Source organism: Bos grunniens, chromosome 5 (genome assembly GCF_055505025.1).
Source record: "Bos grunniens cultivar Pamir isolate PY7600 chromosome 5, Bosgru_T2T1.0, whole genome shotgun sequence".
In the NCBI taxonomy this organism is placed as follows: Eukaryota; Metazoa; Chordata; class Mammalia; order Artiodactyla; family Bovidae; genus Bos; species Bos grunniens.
Window position 1 is genome coordinate 24,714,054 of NC_141169.1, and position 23,545 is coordinate 24,737,598.

At 42.7% G+C, this 23,545-nt stretch overlaps 1 protein-coding gene across 4 annotated transcripts in view; it reads left to right on the plus strand.

Moving 5' to 3' along the window:
• PLXNC1 (plexin C1) overlaps window positions 1–23,545 on the plus strand; it is a 158,246-nt gene that overhangs the window by 49,299 nt on the left and 85,402 nt on the right. For all 4 annotated transcript variants that reach the window (XM_086399070.1, XM_086399068.1, XM_086399067.1 and 1 more), the window contains exon 5: window positions 13,542–13,656. In XM_086399070.1, the coding sequence (XP_086255196.1) occupies window positions 13,542–13,656 (115 nt within the window). The remainder of the gene's footprint in view (window positions 1–13,541; window positions 13,657–23,545) is intronic.

The following is a 23,545-nucleotide window of genomic DNA, read 5'->3' on the forward strand; positions in this document are numbered from 1 at the left end:
CATTTTATTTTCCTTTTTGGCCGCACAGCCTGTGGGATCTTAGTTCCCCAACCAGGGCTCAAACCCATGGCCCCTGCAGTGGCAGCACAACTGGGCCACAGGGGCAGTCCTGCCAATAGGAGATCTTTTGAGGGAAAGGGCCAACTGGATCATCTCACCCCAGCACTTCTCTGGAAGGAGGAAGTAGATGGGGAGGGGCCGGGAAGGAAAGGTTTCTGAATTTGGACTTTATTAGTTGGTTCTGGAAACTTAGAGAAGAGTTTTCAGCAGAGGACCGAAACAATCATATCTGTGTTTTTAAAAGACTATCCTGATGGCATAGAAAAAGATGAAGTGCATTAAGCCAAGCATTAACCGTGCCACGCTTGCCACTCCTCCCATGGGGTCGCTGCCTTCCAGTATGTTTTATGAAGAGTGAGTTTACCTCCTGTCTCTTCCTGAGTCATCTACTTAGCAGCCCTTTCTCCAAACTTCATGTAGTACCCCACCACCTCTCCCAACACCATCACGGGCTCCACATGGGGTCCCAGTCACGTGACGGAACCAAGCCTGGGTCCTCTTCAGAAAACGTACATGTCAGAAAAGCCACACTCATCTTTATTGTCCTGTCCTGTCCCCACCCCTCCAGAGCATGTGTGCAGGGTGGGGACAAAGCGCTCAGGCATGATGATTTTAAAGTATCTGTAGACTCCCCTCACTTATTTGTATGAGGGCAACACTTACTCGTATCCTTCTACACATTTCTTCCACGGTGGCAGTTGGAAGACTTCCAAGCAGCCCCTGGTGGCAGTTTTTAGGTTTTCATCTGCTGGTTGGCTGATACATGACACTGTGAAAGAGGTCATTTCTCAACTTGGCGTAACAACAGACTTTCTGAAAGGGTTGGGGTAACAGAAGGTGATTTGAATGCTGGTAAGAAAAACTAAAATCAGCCTGCTAAACATATTCATCCTCAACACCCCAGAGTAATAAGCAAAAAGAATTCAGTGATTTGCTTATGGACGCACTCAGTTCCCTACATTGCTCTGCTGTCTTGAGGCTTTTCTTCCCTCCCTCTCCCAAGAGACACTGCTTTCTCAAGTCTCCCCTAAGCATCACTCGTAAGGCCTAGGAGCTGCTCTTGCCTGAAAATTCGACCAAGGTGACCCACGGTGCATAGTAACCATAGCCACATTCCTCTGAAGTTTGAGTTACTCTGGTTTGGTCTACCATTGTTAAAGGCAGCCACTCTGCAGCAGAGAAGGCCACTGGGGGCTTTTCAGTGGAGGAATCCATGCCCACTTCTCCTTCAGAATGCAATTACAGTGCCCCTTCCCTAGGAAGCCTGCCTTGAGCCCAGGCCCAGCCAGGAGACAGGGTCCCCAGGCATGGGGGAGAATCTGCTTACCACACGTCAGATGCTATGCCCTGAATGTCCCCTGCATGTTCCATTTAGTCCTCCTGGTACCCTGTGAAGTAAGCACTTATTACAGTACCCACTTTTAAGATGAGAAAACAGCCTTAGGTTTCTGTATTCATTTCCTACTTCTGCTGTAGCAAATAACTACAACCTTGCTGGCATAAACAACATACACTTATTATCTTACAGATCTGGAGGTTGGAAGTCTGTAGAGGGTTTCACTGGGTTAAAACCAGAGTGTAGAAAGGACTGTGTTCCTTTGGAGCCCATAGGAAGAATCCATTTCCTATCTTTTCAAGTTTCTGGAGGCACCTACATTCCTTGGCTTGTGACCTCTTATTGAATCTTCAAAGTCAGCTGTGTAGCCTCTTCAGACCTTTCTGGCTCTGAATTCTATTTCCATTATCACATCTCCCTCTTTGACTCTGACCCTCCCACTTCCTCTTACAAGGACCCTTGAGATTACTTTAAGCTCATTCAGATAATCTTAAAAAAGATTCTTAATCACATCTTTGAAGTCCTTCTTGCCAAGTAAGGCAACACATTCACAACTTCAGGAGATTAAGACATAGATATCTTAGGGGTCATTGGTCTGCTTACTGTAGCTTGTATAAGCAGTGGAAACAGGATTAAAGTCTTAGATCTAGGCTCTAACTCCCAAGCCAGTACCTTTACCTACCACCACAGTGAAAGGGAGGAGAAACCTAGAGACATTATCCCTCATGGTGGTGGTGGGGAGAAGGGAGAACCTGCTCCAGATGGACCCACCATGGAAGACTCAGGGTCAACCTGAGTTATGGAAACCCTTCTACAGCTTGAGAGTTTAAGCATCACAGATTTGGGTTTTTTGTTTGTTTTTTTTTTTGGCGGTGCTGGGTCCTCATTGCTGTTCATGGACATTGTCCAGTTGCAGTGAGTGGGGATTACTCTCTAGTTTGGTACAGGGCCTTCCCGTTGCAATGGCTTCTCTTGTTGTGGAGCACAGGCTGTCGAGCACAGGCTCAGTAGTTTGGGCTCCTGGGCTTAGTTGCTCCACAGCATGTGGGATCTTCCCGGACCAGGAATCAAACCCACGTCCCCTGCATTGGCGGGTAGATTCTGCAAACTCTCAACCCCTGGACTTCCTGGGAAGTCCCACTTAACAGATCTTTCTGGAGCACCTAGTGTGTGTCAGACACTGTTCTAAGCATCGAGCTTCTCTAGCAATGAACAGCTCAGTGCTATGTCTTTGCCCCGTGCAGGTCCTTCTAGAAATGTATCAGTTTCCTAAAGCTGTTATAACCAGTGGCACACACTCAGTGGCTTCAAACAGTGAAGATATATTCTCTCACAGTTCTGGAGGCTAGAAATCCAAAATCATGGTATCAGCAGGGCTGTGATCTCTCTGAAACCTCAAGGGGAGAACCCTTCCTCTCCTTTTCAAGCTTCTGGTGGCTTCCAGCGTGTCTTGGCTCATGGCAGCTTATCTCTAACCTCTATCCATCTTTATGTAGCCTTTTTTCCCTGTCCAAATTGCCTTCTCCTTTCTCTTGTCAAGGCACTAGTCATTGAACACCCTAAATCCAGAATGATTTCATCTTGAGACCCTTAACTAATGACATCTGCAGAGGCGCTATTTCCAAATCAGGTCACATTCTGAGGTTCTGAGTGGACACGAATTAGGGGTGGAACATTACTGACCCAACTACGTGAGGGAAGAGTGAAAATAAATAAGAACGTGGCGTGTCAGATGTGATCACCCTTAGGAAGAAAAATAAAGCTGACGAGGGGGTAGGGCTTGCCAGCTGGAGGCAGGAGAGGTTAGTTTCAACCACAGGGTCCTGGGAAGCCTCACAGAGAAGAGGGCGGCTGAGCCAAGACCCAAAGGAGCGCACTGCACTTTGGGATGTCCCCTTTGGAGGCTGTGGCCAGGAAGTCAATTCATGACAGAAGATGGCTCCCAGTTCTGCATCCGTCCCCTCTTTCCTTCCAACCCAGGATGTGTCCTCATGCTGAATTCTGTGCAGTGACACTCCTTTATGGTCCAGTGAGGCTCTAATGGCAGCGATCATGAGAATAATGGGATTTGGGGGCAGCCCCTCCTCCTCGTGTGAGGACCCCATTGTGCCGACTAATTGTGTAGAAGCAAGTAGGACAACTGTCTGTGGGGTGGAAGCAGTGGGGAGCAGAGAGGAATATGTTATTCGGGCCTCAGGGCATCACTGAATTACCCTGGCAGAAGCCGAACCCATGCATCTGGGTTACCAAGGAGGCTGAAAGGGATGTGGGGGCCTTCTCACGCTGGAGGGGGGTCTTGGGTGGACCCGAGTCCCCTGGCTTCTTCATCATCTTTGTCAGCTGTTAGAAGAGCTGTGAATATTTCAAAGCAGAAGGTGGAGAGGGGATGAAACCATGAAGGTGCCCAGCTCTTGGCACCCAGGCAGCTGACAGTGGCTGGCACTGAGGGAATGCTTAACCATACCCAGAAGCCAGTTTTGTTTGGTCCAACTTCAGTCTCCAAACTACTTATCCTCACATCTTTTTAATTGACGCTGTGTAGCTCGAGCAGGTACCATTAGGATCACCCCTTTTAGTAAATATATGTTTTAATGGAATAGATTTTTTTTTTTTTGAAATGACCTTAGCAGGCACTTTCATAAGAATGTATCGATTGGCTTTTAAAAATTCCTCAGATGTTTTCACTTGTCTTGGTGACCTGGTAATTTTCCTGTTCCCAACAACAACTCCACATTGAAACCAATGTTCCTGTCTTCATTGGAAGCCTTCCTGCCAGGCTTTGGTGTTTTTGCTCTCAGGTACCAGTGAGGTTTTGTAGCATTGGGCCCTTGTATCCCACTTAGGGACAGTGGACCATTTCTGAAGCACCCCGTGTGGGACTCGAGTTACTCTTAGGAAGATGGAGTTTTATTGCTGCCAGCTTTTTACTGATGGGGGAAACTGAGGTCCTGAGAAGCTGAAGAGTGTGCTTCCCATTACAGAACAAATGCGTGGGAGAGCAGCTTGGAACCCAGATCGTCCTGACTTGAAAGGCATCATTTCCCATCTTTGTTTCCAGGCTACCTATTCTTTACGAACGCCTGCCTTAAATTCTTTAGTTCAGGGTATGCCTTTGGAAATTAAAACACCAACTCTTAGTGCACTCATCACCCACCAAAGAACCACATGGGGTGAAGGCCACAAATCCCTTTTTTGTGAGAGTGTTTCACATGTGCTGAATAGCTCCAAGTGTCAAGACAAAGGCTGGTTTTCCACCATGCCAGTGAACTGGCCAGCCCAGTGAACAAAAATCAGTGAAACAACTTCTGCTGGTATCGTGGAGACATAGCCAAGAATTTAGTCACTTGAACATTTAATTCTTAATCCAGTTCAGTGAACGTGTGTTGAATGCCAGCCATGGGCCAGGTCCGGTAGTAGGCCCTAGGGAGACAAAAATGAATAAGGCTCTGCCCAGTGGAAGCTCACAGGTTAGCCTGGGAAGCAGGCATCAGCCAATATGCCATGAAAAAATGCCCTGTTATTCAAGGCGTGGGGAGACCCCAGAGAACCCTCGGGGGGAGGAGGAGGAGGGTTATGATTAAGAACCTTCCAAGAAGCCATGAGCTGAGTCTGCCTCCTTACGTGGAAAGGGCAGGCTGATCGTTGATCTGATGTGTGTGAGCAATGCAAAGGGCAGACCAGTTACTCCTGTTGCCCAGATGCCTGTCACATCAGTATTATTTTGTATGTGTTTGGCTTATGTCGTTCAGACTTTTTACCTAAGTTCTGTTTCATTTGCCTATGTAATAAATATAGTAACAGCTACTAATATTTACTGAGGCATTATTGGAAGCCTCAGTTAAATAGATGGATGTTTCTGAAATAACTCTTTGATCTATGTTTTCGTAGGTGTATGTTAAGTAGATGTACATTTTGGTAACAATTCCATGAAATTGAAATGATTATTATCTGCGTTTTTGCAGCTGGGAAGCCTGAAACACAGAGAAGGTGTGATTTGCCCAATGTCACCCGCTTATAATTGGCAGCTCCACCCACCACTTCTTCACTAGGTTCTAGCCTGGTCTGGTCTTTAATCAGTTCCTTGCAGAGACCAGACTTTAAGTGAGCTCAGGCTCTTGGCACTTGCTGTTCCTTCTGCCTAGGATGCTGTTCCTACTGCTCTTGATGTGGCTAGGTTGTCTTCATCCTTGAAATCTGAGCTGAAGTGCCATCTTTCTTTTTAATTTAAGGTTTTGGCCATGCTGCATATCTTGCAGGATCTCAGTTCCCCAACCAGGAATTGAACCCGGGTCATGGCAATGAAAGGCTGGAATCCTAACCACTAGGCTACCAAGGAACTCGAAATGCCATCTTTCTTGGCTAGCTTACCCAAAGTAGTTCCTCGCTGCTATATTTTTTTTACTTTCTTCTGAAAACTAGCCTTGATTTGAAACTATTTAAATTATTGACTGCTTCTTTGGTTTTGGTCCATGTGCCTCACCAGAATATAAGCTCATTAAGAGGGGAGCTTTAACTGGCTTAAACATCCATCCATCCCCAGTGCTCGGTGTTTGGTATCTGGGGGACACTCAGACAATACTTAGAAGGAATCCTCGATGTGGCCTTAGGCCCTAGGGGTGCCAAGGTGAATACGGCAGGCTCTTCCCTTAGGGATCTTACAGTGTGGTCCGAGAGACAGGCAGTCAGCAACCAGCACATTGTGCTGTATGTATCAGAAGCATGTGTAAGGTGCCCATACGGACACAGCGGAGGGCATGACTGCTTTGCCTGGAGGCTGGGCAGACAGGGAGGAGGCGATTCTGAACTTGGAGCACCATTTCACCAATACTGCAGGCCCTCGGACATTCTGCACATGCTGAGAAGAGCCGGGCAGGTTTCCCTGCATGTATTTATTAAGTAATTGCTCTTTGCGAGGTGCCATGTACTAAGTATTAGTGATGGATGTCTTTAGGAGCTTGTAAGTTAAATAGACTTATCAACCCACGATTGTCAAGGGATGAGTTTGGGAAAGAAGGAAGAGGCTCAATCATAGTATTGGGTACCACGAGTGTGGAAACGTGTGTTCTAGGCTCCAAGTCATGAAAGGGATGTAGGTAGAGGAGTTTGGTGTAGGTGGAAGGGTGCCGTTGAAGATTTTTTAGTAGGAAGAGGTGTAATCGGTTCTGGGCTTGAGAATACCTTGGCATTGGTGTGGAGAGCTGACTAGAGGCAGGTAGGAGGGAGGCCAGTCAGAAGCCTGCTGCAGGAGCCCAGGTGACAGGTGAGGGCAGATTGTGGGAGACGGCATAGAGCAATGCTTGGAACGAATAGGTCATGATCAGCCGAGTATGAGAGATGAGAAAAAAGAGCCCCAAAAAAGCCTAAAGTTTTCCAATTTGATCTTCCATTTGGATTATTGCTCATTAACCAAGATTTAAGTGCTTCCCAGTGCGCGTGACTATGGCACCCCACTCCAGTACTCTTGCTTGGAAAATCCCATGGATGGAGGAGCCTGGTAGGCTGCAGTCCATGGGGTCGCTAAGAGTCAGACACGACTGAGCGACTTCCCTTTCACTTTTCACTCTCATGCATTGGAGAAGGAAATGGCAACCCACTCCAGTGTTCTTGCCTGGAGAATCCCAGGGACAGGGGAGCCTGGTGGGCTGCCGTCTCTGGGGTCGCACAGAGTCGGACACGACTGAAGCGACTTAGCAGTAGCAGCAGCAGCAGTATGCGTGGCTAGGACTTCTAATCCTTCAGTAAAAACGTTAGAAGATGTGCATTATCCATTCCTATCTTTTAAGTTACAAAGTACACTGGAATATTGAAGGCTCTGAGAATTCCTGCAGTAGAGAAGATCATTTAATTTTATTTAATTAGTGTTTCCCAAATTTCTTAAGCCTCATTTAATACTAACACCTAAAACAGCTTGAAGAACACATTTGGAGAATTGCTGAGAAATGGAATAAAACCTGTATTTTTCTCATAGGGCTCAGGCTCTGGGAGGATGTAGTTATTTTTATTTTGGCCTTTATGATGTTATTATCCTGGAAACCTTTGAAAATTTTGAGCTGTTTGGCACAGTCCTAAGAGTATGAACACCACTGCCAGACTGCTGAGGTTCATACCATGCCGTCTAATCTCTGCGCCTCAGTTTCCTCATCATTGAAATGGAGCTGATAACAATAGTACCTGAGGTAGCTATAGGATCAACAAGTCCCAGAAAGTCCTAGAAACAGCACCCGGCCCCTGGAAAGGGCTCCATAAACGAGGGCCCTGGTGAGGGGCAGTAGGGGGTAGGAGATGAGACATGGACTTGGAAGCAGCACTATCTGATTTGGTATCTCAACCCCTCTGCTTCCTAACTCTGTGACCGCGGGAAACAATATGGAGCCTTCTGCCTCCAGTTTTCCCCAGCTGTAAAAAGCAAGGGAATTTGTCGTACCTACTTCATAGTTTTGTGAAGAATAATGAATCAAATCATATGAAAGAACATCTCCTGGCATGTTAGATGTTTTCACTTAAAAAAAAAATCTTCTAAATTGTTTCTGTTATTAGCATCATTTTCTTATGTAGGTTGGCTTTTCATCACTGGAGCTGAAATGCAGTTTTTCAGCTTTCCTGGCAAGTTATTTTGGTCTTGTATTTTGGCATCCCTCTTGGCTGACTCTGGAGGCCTAGAATTCAGAGTTGAGTTTGTCACAGTGACTTCTCGTTCTCTTCTCTTCAGTTGAGATTGGTTTTTCCATCTTGTGGACTAACAACATTAATGAAAGTCCCTCGATTCTCGGGACCACCTGGTCCCTCCTCTGGGCTCCGTGCCCTTCTGAAAAAATGCAGACATCTGTTTCAAATCACTTAGCAGAAGACCTTGGGATGCTCTTGTAGCAAAATCTTCCCCCAGCCACAGACACAGTCTCCTGTTCTGAGAGAGAGGCTGGATCTTTCCTTGTTAAAAGTTTTCTGATATTGTATCAGTAGAGAATCTTTGGAACAGATCACACCAACCTCCCATTCAAGCCAATTACCTGATATTTAGTTGTCAGTTTACTTCAGGGACTGTCTGCTCTTAGTGAACAATTAGATTAGAGGATGCTGATGAAATTCGAGTGGCAGGAAGTAGAAGTTACATTTCTGAGTTCAGAGTTTCTATTTCAAGGTTGAGTAAGTAGTAAATTCTTAGGGAGAGATTCTAGCCTAATAGAGTCAGATTTTCAAGGTCCCCCAGCCCGTCCCCTGGGCATTTCACCTGCCTGTATGCCTGGAAACTTCAGCTCATTTCTAGAGGTGGGTCTCCCAGTTCTTTATGTCGGCATGAAAACAATTAATAATTTAAGTCATCCCCATTAAAAAATAGAAATACTGTATAAATGCAATACTGTAATAATAAATTTAAAAGTCGATCCAGCTGGGCACTGTTCCCAGACTACCAGCCAAGCAGAAACACAAGTAAAGAAGAAAAACTGCTATATAATGCAAATGGATTCAATCTCATTGTTTTCTGCTACTCTTATATTGCAAATATATAGAATTGAAGTTACATTGCAAATAAATAGGTTTTGTGGGTTAAAACCTGGAGACTTAATCACTGTTTATAACATTATTTCTCTGGGGAGAAACGTGTATTCTGTATTACAGAGGGTTTGCAAGCCAATTTTTGGAATACAATAGACTTCTGAGTTGGGGGGCTCCCTGGAACCTTAACCTCTAATTAGGTGTTTTGTATTCAGGGCTAGTGATAGGTGAACATTCAGGGCCTCTCAGAACCCTGCCCTGTGTTTCCCTCCCAAATCCATGCTCCCCTCTTCATTCCGGAGGCTCTGTCTCACCTCCATTCTATGCTCCTGGGGTCTTTATCTCTGTCGCCTTGTCCTGGCCCAGCCCCACCCTCCAGCCACTAATGGGGCCCAAGGAAGCCAGGAGGAACTCTAAATGTCATTATTTTTGTGTAGCTTATTAAATGGCAGTTTGGATCCTGGTGGGCTACAGTCCATGAGATTGCAAAGAGTCAGACATGACTGACATGTTGTAACACATAGGGCTTACAGATGACCATGCAGCTGAGTGGCCAAGTGTGTGGCTCTGAAAGCAGACTTCAGACACTTGAAGCTGGGAAAGCTTGGCACATTGTAAACACCTCTCTGAGCCTCCATTTCATCCCTATAGAGCAACGTGGTTTTGAGGACTAATGTTTATGCATGCTCAGTCTTGTCTGACTCTTTGTGACCCCTGGCTCCTCCTGTAGCCCTCCAGGCTCCTCTGTCCATGGAAATGTCTAGGCAAGAATACTGGAGCTGGGTGCCATTCCTCCTCCAGGGGATCCCCCAACCCAGAGATTGAACCCGCATCTTCTGTGTCTTCTGCATTGGCAGGTGGATTCTTTCCCACTGAGCCACCTGGGAAGCCTGTGAGGACTAACGGGGGAGGAGTGGCCATCAACTCCACGCGGCAGTTCCCCCATGTAGATACCTGGTGGGGTGGTGACTGAGGGACATCAGGGTTTGTTTGGAAAGATGTCCACAAACTCAGGAAGCAAACACACTGTCAGCAGATGCTTTCTGAATTTGAAACAGCAAACTTAGACAAGTGTCTGGAATCTCCCTGTTCATGAGTTTTGAACAAACTAAGAGTTAAGGGCAAGGGAGGAGTGGTCCACATATGTATATAGATGAGTAACTAACTCTTATTATTTTGAACAGATTACCCTCTATAGTAGATACTATGAACAAGCCTTCTTAAGTAGTTTAATTCACTAAATTGAATTCATGGTCCTTTCACCTAGCAAAAGTTTTTTTTTTTTTTTAATTAACTTTTGGTTTATGGGTTTTTTTTTTTTCCTTCAGGCAGTTTTTTTTTTTTTTCCATTAATGCCGATTCTATTAATTTGCGAGTAGGCAAGTGTCTGCATGTTGGCCTTATTTTGTAGGCATGAAATCTAGCTGGACGTAAGGGCCAGAAAAATATTAATTGGGAGTCCTAGGACTTTGGGAAAGACCCTTGGAGAGCGCGGCAACAGCATAAGATAAGAAAAGCAAATACATGTCTGCCTTTTTTTTTTCCCCAGAATATGCTCATTTGAATTTGAATCCCATTTTCTTCCTATCTTTCCTCCTATCTGAAGAAATTATCATGAAGTCAGTTAAGAAATCAGCCTATCTGAGGTTGCTTCACTGAGAATCAGCCTTGCCGAGACCTGAGTCTGAAAATGAGATTTTAATTTTATTTGGGCAAAGGCTTAAGTGTCTATGCACTTGACCATTGCTTTTGTGGATGTGTAGGAACAAGAGTGATGGCTTTCAAAAGGGACCATTTTGGTTTTGTTTACTAAAACGTGGGAGCTCTGAGGTCTGTTCCCCCTCCTGGAGAAAGTTTGTGTGGGTAACGTGGTGTCATGAAGATTTTATCATCTGCAATATTGAAGAATAAGATATGATTGTTGGTTGACCATCTGGTTATACGTTCTTGGAGTTACGGTTTGCTTTTTAATTTTTATTTTTCAGCTGGCGAGAAAGAAGGCATGAGATCTCAAAGGTGTTTTATAAACCAGGAATTTATATTTAGTTGCTTAACATGGTTCAATTTTGTTTTTGTCTTATACAAAATAGGAAGTGAAAGGTCTATTACATATATACGTACATATATATACGCTTCAGTGTTAAGTCGCTTCAGTCCTGTCTGACTCTTTGCAACAACATGGACTGTAGCCTGCCAGGCTCCTCTGTCCTTGGGATTCTCCAGGCAAGAAGACCGAAGAGGGTTGCCATGCCCTCCTCCGGGGGATTTTCCTGACCCAGGGATCAAACACGTGTCTCTTATGTCTCCTGCGTTGGCAGGCAGATTCTTTACCACTAGCACCACTTGGGAAGCATATATATATATGTATATATATAAACATATGTTTTTGTTTTTTTTTTCCCCAAAAGATAAACTGAAAACCTTGAAAACCTCAGTTTCTAATCTGTCCCCGCTCTGGCCCCCGATTCAAACTTTTAGCTTATATTAAAAGTAGTCTCTTCGCTATGAATACAAGTCAGACATAAACTCTAAGGAAACTCTAGAAAGAAAACTCACCTACAGAAAGGACCTACAGAGATTTCATATTTCATTCATTCATTCAAAAATGTTGGTTGAAACCCTAGTATTTGCATATCATGCTGTCAGACACAGAAAGATCTGCAGAAGAAATATTAAAGACATTCTTCCTTCTTTTGAGGAGCTTACAGCTTACTGGGGGGCATGACGTAGCCACGTAAAACAGTTAAGTTGTAATTCAAGGCAGCATATGATTAAATACCAAAATCTGTGCTTCCAACAAGAAATGCCATAGGAGTTCAGAAAAGGGAGTGATAATTCAGTGGCGCTACTGTTTTCTGCCTACAAATTGGCAAATAGTAGCACTGTTTGTATGAAACATTTTACGCTTGTGTTTTTGGCAGCCTTAGGCCTTGACTCCCAGGCAGTATTAAAAGCCTACAAAAACATTTGTACTCCCCTCTCTTTAGAACTGGCTTTTTTTTTTTTTTTTTTGGCCTCCTTTTAGACAGAGGAAGTGTCTTATACAAGCTGGAATGCCCCTGCGAGAGAGGCAGGTCGTTTTTGACAGTCATCATCGCTTTCTAATACAAAACAGGGAACCAGCCTTGTCCTTCTGTCTGTTTCAATCCGGCAGTATGTGTCCCTCCGTTGAAAACTCTCCCTGACATTGAGAGGAGGTTTAATTTGAACTTAATGTCCGTGACGGACGAGCTAGCCATCAAGGGTCAGATAAATTTATGACTGTGGAGAACTGCTGATGAAAATCCCCGTGGCCCTGATGTTGGAGAAGGAGCCGACACAGGTGGAGGAGAGCTTGGACACAGATGTGCTGCCTGGAAGCAGGGTTCCCCGAGACGGGAGAATATGATGACACGCTGAAAGATTGCACTTGGGGGTGATGTCTAATGAAACTCACTGGCTTCCTGTTCTATTTCTGTCATATTCAAATTAGCGCAGCGCTCAAAGATGAAGCCGTGAGGCCTAAATTTATTCTTAAGAATTTAAAAAAAAAAAGAGAAGAAGAAAAAGAAATAAAATGCTTGTCAAATACACTGTTTGGGACCACACTTGTCTCCACTCACTTCCTTTCAGGGACTCCCCGGAGTTGACTGAGGTTATTATCTAGTTGCTTTCAATCTCTTGTGAATCATGAATTTTCAGTTTCTTTTAAAACTTACTGGTTCTCCTCCACCGCTTCGTTTTAACCTTGGACCTTGAGAAGGCAGAGGTAACAGAGGTTTTGTTCTTTACTTGATATCATTCAGTAGAATGTCTGAGCAGTCCAACACCATTTGGAAACCAAGTAACCTTTGGCATTCGTTCTTCTTGTTAAGTTGGCTGCCCTGCTGGCGAGGCGGGAGTTCCCAAGTTCGCATTACCTAGAGTGACCGAGCCAGGCACAGGCGAAGCAGTGATTTCACCTTCAGCTTATGATGGTGTTTATCAAAGTAGCTGGCCCTGCCCACAGCTGCAGATTTCTTTGGGGACATCCTCTGGGCTGGCTTACTTGGGGAGGTGGCCCTGGCAAATGTTTCACCCAATATCTTTTGATGTGAGTTGGTATCTGTCTAAATAAATGTTATGTAGCAGATGGTTCTGGAATGTCTTATCAAATTCTTGGGAAGACTTTGTCCTTGCAGTATGTTTATTTGATTATCATACTGCAAAGCACAACAATGGTCGCTTCTTTTTTTTTTTAAACAACAGCAAAAGTTACATAATAGGTTGGAATTCTGGAAATGAATGGCAAAGCTAAACGTTTTCGATGTGTAAACCTTTTTTTGGGCTGTTCTATGCTAGGTTTTTCTAGAAGGTAGTGCTTTAATTTTAGAATCCAGGAGAGGATGTGTTTTGGATGTATTTGCAATGTCATCTTGAGAGATGGCTCAGAAGTCTAAGTTCAACATGTCCACATTTGTTCTCAGTTCTGAGACATGATGGAAAAAATGCTTTGCTGGTTTCCTGTTGCTTTTCATGGTTTTAGCATCATGTTCTTATTCTCACTCGAAATCAATGATCCTCACACAAAGTCTGGCATTTTGTACTGAAGCCAAGTATGAGAAAGTTTTAATGATGCATGTTTGGGGTTGCTGTTTTGCTGCCCCCTCCCTTTTTGTTTTTTTTTTGATAGGTGTACTTTTAAAGAAGATTGTGAGCATTTAAATAATTCAGAAAACTGGCTGGATATTTTATCTGGAGCTAAAAAGTGCCCTCAAATTCACCTATTTCGAAGCAGTAAAGATAAGGTAAGAGGAAAGATTTTTAGTTTGTCTCTATTGTCTCATTTTAGTCAACTGATGCCAACTTCCTTCTGTGTGTAAAATACCTATTAATGATCAAATAAGCTTAGTTATGAGAATTCACTCAGTTAACTGACACTGCTGCTGCTGGTGCTGCTAAGTCGCTTCAGTTGTGTCCGACTCTGCGCGACCCCATAGACGGCAGCCCACCAGGCTCCCCGTCCTTGGGATTCTCCAGGCAAGAACGCTGGAGTGGGTTGCCATTTCCTTCTCCAATGCATGAGCGTGAAAAGTGAAAGAGAAGTCGCTCAGTTGTGTCCGACTCTTCGAGATCCCATGGACTGCAGCCCACCAGACTCCTCCGTCCATGGGATTTTCCAAGCAAGAGTACTGGAGTGGGGTGCCATCGCCTTCTCCGAACTAATACTGTGTGAGCACCAATTCCTGTACATTCTGCAAGGTGACGGGGAGATAGCAGAGAATGAGATGCGTCGTGAACCTGCCCTCATGGAGTTTGTCATCTTGTGGCGCTGAAGATGACCTTCAGTTGTTGAAATTAAGGAAAAAATGGACTAATGTCATTGAAAAACATTGATTTAAAAAAAAAGGAAAAAAAAGTTCAGATTCATGGTCAACAAGAGTCCTTAAGTGTGACTTAAGGACTGAATTTTATTTTGTTTTTTAGTTCCTTTTCTTGATGTGTTTGGGTTTTTGACACTGTCTTACGTGCATGCCTTCAGGTGATATTGAGAGGGAGAGAAAGCAATATGGGCAGTGAATATTGCAAGGGGGGGGCGGTCCCTTGAAAAGTTCATGGGCTCGTGCTACGGCAGTACTATACTGCCTTTGGCAACACATCAGCCCTGTCATTGGATGAGAGAAATGAAGCAGTGTGAGCATATTCATGCATTTTCAGATTCACATACCAGCCTCGCCCCATGGGAAAATGGAATTCCTGCCTTGCAGTCTCAGTGGCTGTAAGGAGACATTTTCTCCCTAATTACAGCTCTTGTATTATGAATAACTATACAGAATCACCATCAGCAGCCAGTTGACCTGTCTGCTGAGCTCACTCTGTTTTATTTGAATGCCATATTAACAAGGAGATGGGCCACTTTCTCTTTCCCCTTACACTTTGCCATTTCAAATAGCAAGAACCGTACCACTTAAGATGATTTAACATTTAATAAAAGAGAGCCAGAGCATTTAATGAGTGATAAATAATAAAAGAATCAAGCTTTCAAGTCATAACTGATCAGAACTCATGGATTTCAACTTATTTGGCTGTTGTTCCTTTCTATCGCCCTCCTGAGGGCGAGGGTATGGAGGATGGGTTGGGGGGGTGCCCTCCCAAAAAAACCCTTCAAAGCTTTCGTCCAAACCTCCACCAGACCTGCACTAGCGTGAGCAGTTTCTGTGGAAAAAGATGCTTAGGTATCTAAGTTAGGTATGGCCAAATTTTTATTTCTGTTATCAGTCTGAAAAATAGCTGACTTTAGTGCTGATAGAGACTGCTAGAAAATACCATGATCATTGAATATACCCAGGACTCTGATAAGTGGTTATGATTACGCACGGCTTTTTTTTCTTTTATCGTTTTGAAAATGTTAAGGGGAGTACTTAAGTGAAGTGCAGTGAGGGAAAGCAAGCTGCTCATTGACTAAAAAGAGCCACTTACTCAGTTTGCTTACCCATCTTTGGGTTCACCAGTATAAATTAATCACCATTCGCATCTAGCCTGGAACATGTTTACCACCCAAAGAACCACTGGTGCTTTCTTCCCCACCTTGAGTCCCAGTGTGGTTTACCCTAATCCCTCTAGAGTCTTCCCACGCAACCATTACCTCGCTTTCTCCAGCTCACCACCACTCTCAAGGTAAAGGAGATAAGACTTTAGCAATTTGAGTAAAGCTTTCCTTTGAAGCCAACTTTGGGCTGATTATTTTAGTGACATTGATAAGATGTCTGTCTCCAGCTCTTGGTCATATTATTTCAAAATATTTCCTGTCTTTAGGGTTAACTGTGGCTTGCTGAGAGTCTCAGATCCTTGGTTATTTAAGTAATTTCTTCTCCAGTTCCAGCTATCACAATAACTTGGTTTAAAGAGCATTTGCTCACTGCAAATAATAGTCTAGCAACTTTCTTGGTACAAAAAAAAAGATGCATGTAATACAGAGCCTCTTGTTTACACAAGACAATTAGAAGGTAGTGTATTCTCATCCTTGTTTTGAAATTGGCATTAAAAAGAGAGAAGTAGAGCAATTCTAATTGCCTTGGAGGAATATTATGAGATTTTGTTGAATAAAAATATCAAGATGCAGAAAAGTACATATAGCATGGTCTTATATTGATCCAAAAATGTCCCTCTATATGTTGATGTCTATGTCTCTATACGATTATTTGAGCATGGAGAAAAACATGAGAGAATTCATACTAGGTTGTAAACATAGGCTCCCATGATGAAATAATTCGTGTGGTGGAGGAAAGGTCAGAGATAGACTTAAAAAAGAGAGACAACTGAAATCCTCATATACACAGACACACACAAAAAGGGATGCATGGCACCCCACTTTTACATTATGTAAAATTATATGTTTGGATGTGAGAGGTGGACAATAAAAAAGGCTGAGTGCCCAAGAATTGATGCCTTCGAATTGTGGTGTTGAAGAAGACTCTTGGGAGTCCCTTGGACTGAAGGAGATCAAACCAGTCAATCTTAAAGGAAATCAACCCTGAATATTCATTACAAGGACTGTTGCTGAAGCTGAAGCTCCAATACTTTGGTCACCTGATGTGAAGAACTGACTCATTGGAAAAGACCCTGATGCTGGGAAAGATTGAAGGCAGGAGGAGAAGGGGAGAACAGAGGACGAGGTGATTGGATGGCATCACTGACTCAATGGACATGAGTCTGGGCAAACTCTGGGATAGTGACAGACAAGGGAAGCCTGGTGTGCCACAGTCCATGGGGTCACAAAGAGTCAGACATGACTGAGCGGCTAAAAAACAATACCTATAAAGAGATTGTTAACAGGAAAAATGGTTTATACTAATAAAAAGAGAAAAGATGTAGGAATAAAAGTATTTCCCACAAATAGCATGGTTCCTAAAAGAGAAAACAGAAACATTCTTTTACAAATCAGAGCAGAAACATGGAATTCTGTCACTGAGACAACCAATATTGTTTTTAAAGTTGTGTCCCATGCACTAATGCAAGAAACAAGTGTTAATAATAGAAATAATTATTGGAATGGAATAGACAAACATATTATTTGCTCATCTTAAGTGGGTGTATTTAGTTGTAATATCTAAATATACTAGCTTTTAAAACTATTCAAATTAATAAAGGTCAAAGAAAGTGCTAATGTTCAGTAAATGTTCAAGTATCAGTAACCTTATGACATATAAGACAAACTGTTAACACATTAATAAAAGATCCCATTCATTAAAAACAATGGAAATACTCAGGCTCAAACCTGCAGAGGCATGTACATTGTGCTTTAAAATACTTTTTACTGGGAGATACATGTTGAAGCCACCTACCAAAACAGTGATTTCCACCATGCAACAGTTTTTCTTAGTGAGGCAGTAGTCTATTGAGGCTAATTATAATTCATAATAAGGAAATCTTATCAATTAAAAGTGTAAATAAATATAAAAACAAAAACAGGTATTTTATTGAAAGATATGAAAAGCATGTTAGATATATCCAGACATATACTATGTTTCTTGGTGGGACAATATCATAAAAATGTCACTATTTCCTCAATCTGTTGTCTAGATTTCATGTCATCCTAGTAAAAATTTAAATGGTTTTTGTCTTAAAAGTGAAGTCATTCAGTCATGTCGGACTCTTTGCGACCCATGGACTATAGCCTGCCAGGCTCCTTCGTCCATGAACTTTTCCAGGCAAGGATACCGGAGTGGGTTGCCATTTCCTTCTGCACAGGATCTTCACGACCCAAGGATAGATCCCGGGTCTCCTGCACTGCAGGCAGACTCTTTACCATCTGAGCCGCCAGGGAAGCCCTAAAATTAATTTATAAAATTCATCTGAAATACTAAGGTGAATTGGTCAAGAATATCCAAGATATATGTTGAAAAAAATAAAATTACTTTAGCAGGTCCATTTCCATATGATTATAAACACATCAGTTCAGTTCAGTTCAGTCGCTCAGTCGTGTCCGACTCTTTGCGACCCCATGAATTGCAGCACACCAGGCCTCCCTGTCCATCACCATCTCCCGGAGTTCACTCAAACTCAAGTCCATCGAGTTGGTGATGCCATCCAGCCATCTCATCCTCTGTCATCCCCTTCTCCTCCTGCCCCCAATCTCTCCCAGCATCAGAGTCTTTTCCAATGAGTCAACTCTTCTCATGAGGTGGCCAAAGTAGTGGAGTTTCAGCTTTAGCATCATTCCTTCCAAAGAACACCCAGGGCTGATCTCCTTTAGAATGGACTGGTTGGATCTCCTTGAAGTCCAAGGGACTCTCAAGAGTCTTCTCCAACACCACAGTTCAAAAGCATCAATTCTTCGATGCTCAGCTTTCTTCACAGTTCAACTCTCACATCCATACATGACCACTGGAAAAACCGTAGCCTTGACTAGACGGACCTTTGTTGGCAAAGTATATAGTACCTTTGTTGGCAAAGTATATAGTGGCAATAATTTAGTCCATGACTCTTGTTTAAAAATAAGAATATAGGGACTTCCCTGGCAGTCTAATGGTTAAGACTCCGTGCTCCCAATGCAGGGAGCATGGGTTTGATCCCCATGGGTTGAGGAACTAAGATCCCACATGCCTCGTGGTGCGGCCTGCTGCTGCTGCTGCTGCTAAGTCACTTCAGTTGTGTCCAACTCTGTGCGATCCCATTGACGGCAGCCCACTGGGCTCCCCCATCCCTGGGATTCTCCAGGCAAGAATACTGGAGTGGGTTGCCATTTCCTTCTCCAATGCATGAAAGTGAAAAGTCAAAGTGAAGTCAGTCAGTCGTGTCTGCCTCCCAGCGACCCCATGGACTGCAGCCTACCAGGCTCCTCCATCCATGGGATTTTCCAGGTAAGAGTACTGGAGTGGGGTGCCATTGCCTTCTCTGGTGGTGCTGCCTAAAAACATAAATAAAAAATAGGAGTATAGATTCATGGAATAGGCTACAAAGCTCAGAAATAGATGTAAAAAATTTAAAGATTGTTTATCACGAATTAAGAGGAAACAAAAGAATTATTTCATAAAAAGTTGCTGAAATAACTGGCTTACAATACGGAAATGTAATTTAATTCACATTTTTTACGTGAAATATAAATTTTAGGCTAATTAAGAAGTTCATCTAAAAACCTAACGCAGAAAATAATTGAGCGTCAGATAATTTGGAAGTATAATTTTCTTGGCTCTGAAACAATATATCATGTAATAGCAAGAGAAAAATATTCATATACTTGACTTTAAAAAAAAACTATACCACAAAAAATAAGTGATGACTAAAGCTCATGCTTCAGGAAAAACATTTGCAACAGGCAAAATATTAGCTGCAAGATATGAAAGCTAGGAGAAAGTAAAAAATATATAGAGACACCAAAAAATAAGCAGGCAAAAATGTATATTCTCACAAGAGGAGGTTTAGAGAGTTAGATATAGATATGGAAATATGTTCAGCTTTACCAGTTAACAAATAAATACAAATTAAAGTGAAAATAAGGTTTGCTGACACCTAGTGATGGCGATAGCAATTAACACAACCTTTTTAGAAAGCAATTTGACAGTAATATTTCAATAGTCATAAATATATTCTTTCTGTTTGAAGCACTACTTCCAGGCTTAGACTTCTAGAGAAGTAATTTGAAAAAAGAAAAACCATTTGCATATGGGTGTTATTGTTGTGACATGTATAGACTTAGAAACTTGGAAATACCAAACTGTTTGGCAATAAGAGGTAAGGTTAAGCAAAATAAGGTCTGTTGATAGAATGATAGAATGTTATGTGACAAGAATTTCCTTGGCCCCATGGACATTACGAACTAATTGACACTCAAACTTTGTATCTCATCTGACTTTTTGGGTCTTCATTCCCACTGTATCCAGCTTAATTCAAGAGTTATTACCTGGTAAGCATTCCCACTTTGGGTTCCTTAATCCAAGGCATCAGCTTTTTAACCATTCTTGCATGGAACCTAAGAAAGTGAAAGTGTTAGTCACTCAGTCATGTCTGACTCTTTGTGACCCCATGGACGGTAGCTCACCAGACTCCTCTGTCCATAGAACTCTCCAGGCAAGAATACTGAAGTGGGTAACCATTCCCTTCTCCAGGGGATCTTCCCAACCCAAGGATCGAACCCAGGTCTCCCACATTGCAGGCAGATTCTTTACCATCTGACCACAAAGGAATCCTAAAGTCACATTAAAATACCTTCAACTCCTTGACTATCCCCTTCTTCCACTGCACTTGAAAAAAAAACCAAAAAACTCTCTCCTATTTTCATATCAGTGTCAACGTCTGCCCCACTGTTCCCCTGAAACTAAACTCCATAGAGGTATTCCAGGAGACACTGTCAGTCCTCATCTTAGTATGACTGTTTGGTTGCATTCACGAAGCTCTTCCATTGCCTTCCATGGCACACACTCTCCATAGTCTCTTCCTTCTTTCTTGACTATGCCTCAGCCTCCTGTGCTGGCTCCTTTTCTCCCTGACTCTAACTATTGGAGTTGGTTCAGCCCCAGCTTTGGCTCTTCTTCTAGCTGACTCTACTTGGTCCACAGACAATCTTGTCCACTCGTATGGCTTAATATGCCATCATATGTCCATGTCTCCTTTATCTCCCGCCCAGATTGCCTCTGAGCTCCAGACTCATCTCTTCTTAATTATCACACAAGTTCACTTTACTGAACACAACCAAAGTTGAAGTCTTGACTTTTCCATCCAAAGTCTGCTTCCTGCTCCATGTGTCCCATTGCAACATATGCTACCTCTGTACATTCATTAGCTCACCAAATCCTCCACAACCAGATACCCCACTTCCAGTCCTGGCCCATGAGACCTTTAAAGATATCTTGGAGCTGTCAGCTCTTTGTATTTCTGCTGTACCATCCTAGCCCAGGCTTCTAGCATCTCTCGCTCTCTCTCTCTTTTTAAAGTTTTAATTGGAGGATAATTACTTTACAATGTTGAGTTTGTTTTTGCTCTACAGCAGCATGACTCGGCTATAAGTATACATATATCCCCTCCCTCTTGAGCCTCCCTCCCACCCCTCCATCCAGCTCATCTAGGTCATCACAGAACACTGAGCTGAGTTCCCCATTTTCTTCAGCTGCTTTCCACTAGCTCTATTTTAGCACATGGTAGTATAACCCACTCCAGCGTTCTTGCCTGGAGAATCCCAGGGACGGGGGAGCCTGGTGGGCTGCCGTCTATGGGGTCGCACAGAGTCGGACACGACTGAAGTGACTTAGCAGCAGCAGCAGTGTAAATCTGTCAATGCTATTCTCTCAATTTGTCCACTCTTTCCTTCCCCCACTGCGTCTACAAGTCCGTGCTCTATATCTGCATGTCTATTCCTACCATGCAAATAGGCTCATCAGTTCCATTTTTCTAGATTCCATATATATGCATTAATATATGATATTTGTTTTTCTCTTTCTGACTGACTTCACTGTGTATAATAGGTTCTACGTTTATCCACCTCACTACAACTGACTCAAATGCATTCCTTTTTATGGCTGAATAATATTCCATTGTATATATGTACCACAACTTTTTTATCCATTCATCTGTTGATGGACATAGAGGTTGCTTCCATCATCTGGCTATTGTAAATAGTGCTGCAATGAACATTGGGTTACATGCGTCTTTTTGAAATATGGTTTTCTCATGGTATATGCCCAGTAGCTGTATTGCTGGGTCATATGGTAGTCTTATTCCTAGTTTTTTAAGGAATCTCCATACTGTTCTCCATAGTGGCTGTATCAATTTGCATTCCCACCAACCGTGATCTCAATCCTGTGTGGCCTTCCAGTTTTAGTCTAGTGAATTTTTCCACACTTCTGCTAGACTGTAAGCTCTTTGAGGGTAAGGACTGTAGCTGCTTGCTTCACTGAAGTAGAGAATACCTTGTGTAGCACATGGCACATCTTTAAAGTTTAATAAATGTTTATGAAATAAATTGAATCCCATGGATAGAGGAGCCTGGTAGGCTACAGTCCATGGGGTTGCAAAGAGTCAGAAATGACTGAACGACTTCACTTCACTATGAAATAAATTAATGCAGTGTTTATAGTTATGTAAATGCTGTGCATGTGAGGACCGAAGGCAATGTGGAAAATTTAAAGGAGCTACTGAAAATAGGACTTTAACAAACTTTCTGATACTTTTGTTATCATGTTTGACCAATGAATTCCATTTAAGACATACTTGTGGACAGGGTAACAGGTGATAATGGTCGTACGCTGAGACGTGCAATGCAGGGAGAAATGCAAGGCTGACGCATGAGTGAGGCTTCAGCCAGGTGTTGAAGATGAGCTGGTGGGGATGGTTGGGGGCTCAGTGCTATGTTCAGGTCCCCTGGAGATGGGTGGACTTCAGTTCAGTGGAAGTTGGACTGTAAGAACTTGTGTTCTCCCAGCATGATTCTGTGGCTCAGAAACAGAGCGTTTTAAAGTAAAAAGATAGGGATGCAACCCCAGAGCAAAATAGATAGAGAGAGCTTATCCAAGGATGAGAGACAGGGGATTCTTAGCTGGCCCTGCAGACTTGGCGGAGATCAGAAGTGTAACAGAAGACGGACACCTCCCGGTGGTGAGGGGCTGTCACTCCTCATCGTGGCTGATAAGCTGATGGCTTCCTGTGTCCCTAGCTTCCTAATATTTAGCCCACCTCCCCACCAGATCCCCTGAGTGCACCTGATGCAGAACGGGTCTCCCACTGACATACTGTTTTCTTTAACTTTCCTCTTTTTTCCTTCTTCTTTGCTTTCTTTCTCCTCCTCCTCCTCCTTCTCCCTTTTCCTCCTGTCCCCACCACATCTTCCCCCTCCTAAATATAAACAAAACAATTTGTGTTTAGATGAGAATGCTTCATATCATAAAGATATAAAATCTCCTAAAATTAATGCATATATTTGGTACAATTCCAGTTAGACTCACAGTCCCATCACCCTATTTGGGTAAAATGATCGTAAAGTTCATATGGAAAAAATAATGTCTAGAAAATGCTAAGAAAATTACGAAAATAAAAATAGATTTACCATAAGTATATTTAAATCCACAGTCTTGAAAATTTGATGACACTGGAAAAGAAGTGGATCAATAGATAATTGGAGCAGTGCAAAGTTCAGAAATAACTTGTAGGTATATGGTGATTTAATATATGAGAAAAGTGGTGTTTCTGTTCAGTTGGGAAAAGGAACTTTTTTTTTAAAATAAATGCTTGTGACCTAGCTGGTTAACTATCTGGGTAAAAATAAAGTTGAGCCCGTATCTTATCCTTTGTATAAAAATAAACTCCAGATGGATTAAAGATTAAGTTTAAAAAATAAAACAACAAAGATGGTGAAACAATATTATATTTGTCCACAAGCAAGAGTTGTGAAGAACTTTATAACCAAGACAATTAACTTTGTATTTGATCATAAAAACATACTATATAGGGTAAAACACACATAAGCTGCAAGACAAACAGTACATTAGGATAAAATGTGTCAGAAATATGACAGATAAGGTTTAATATCTATACTATATAGAGAGCTCTTAAGAATTGATAAGAAAAAATACATACAAAGCAGGTAAATGGTCTAAGAATATGAACATTCGATTCACAACAGAGAAAACTAAACAGCCAATAAAACACCTTTTTCTTTCCATCAGCAATCCAAGAAACTCTCTTGTGGCAAGTCAGAAGGTCAGT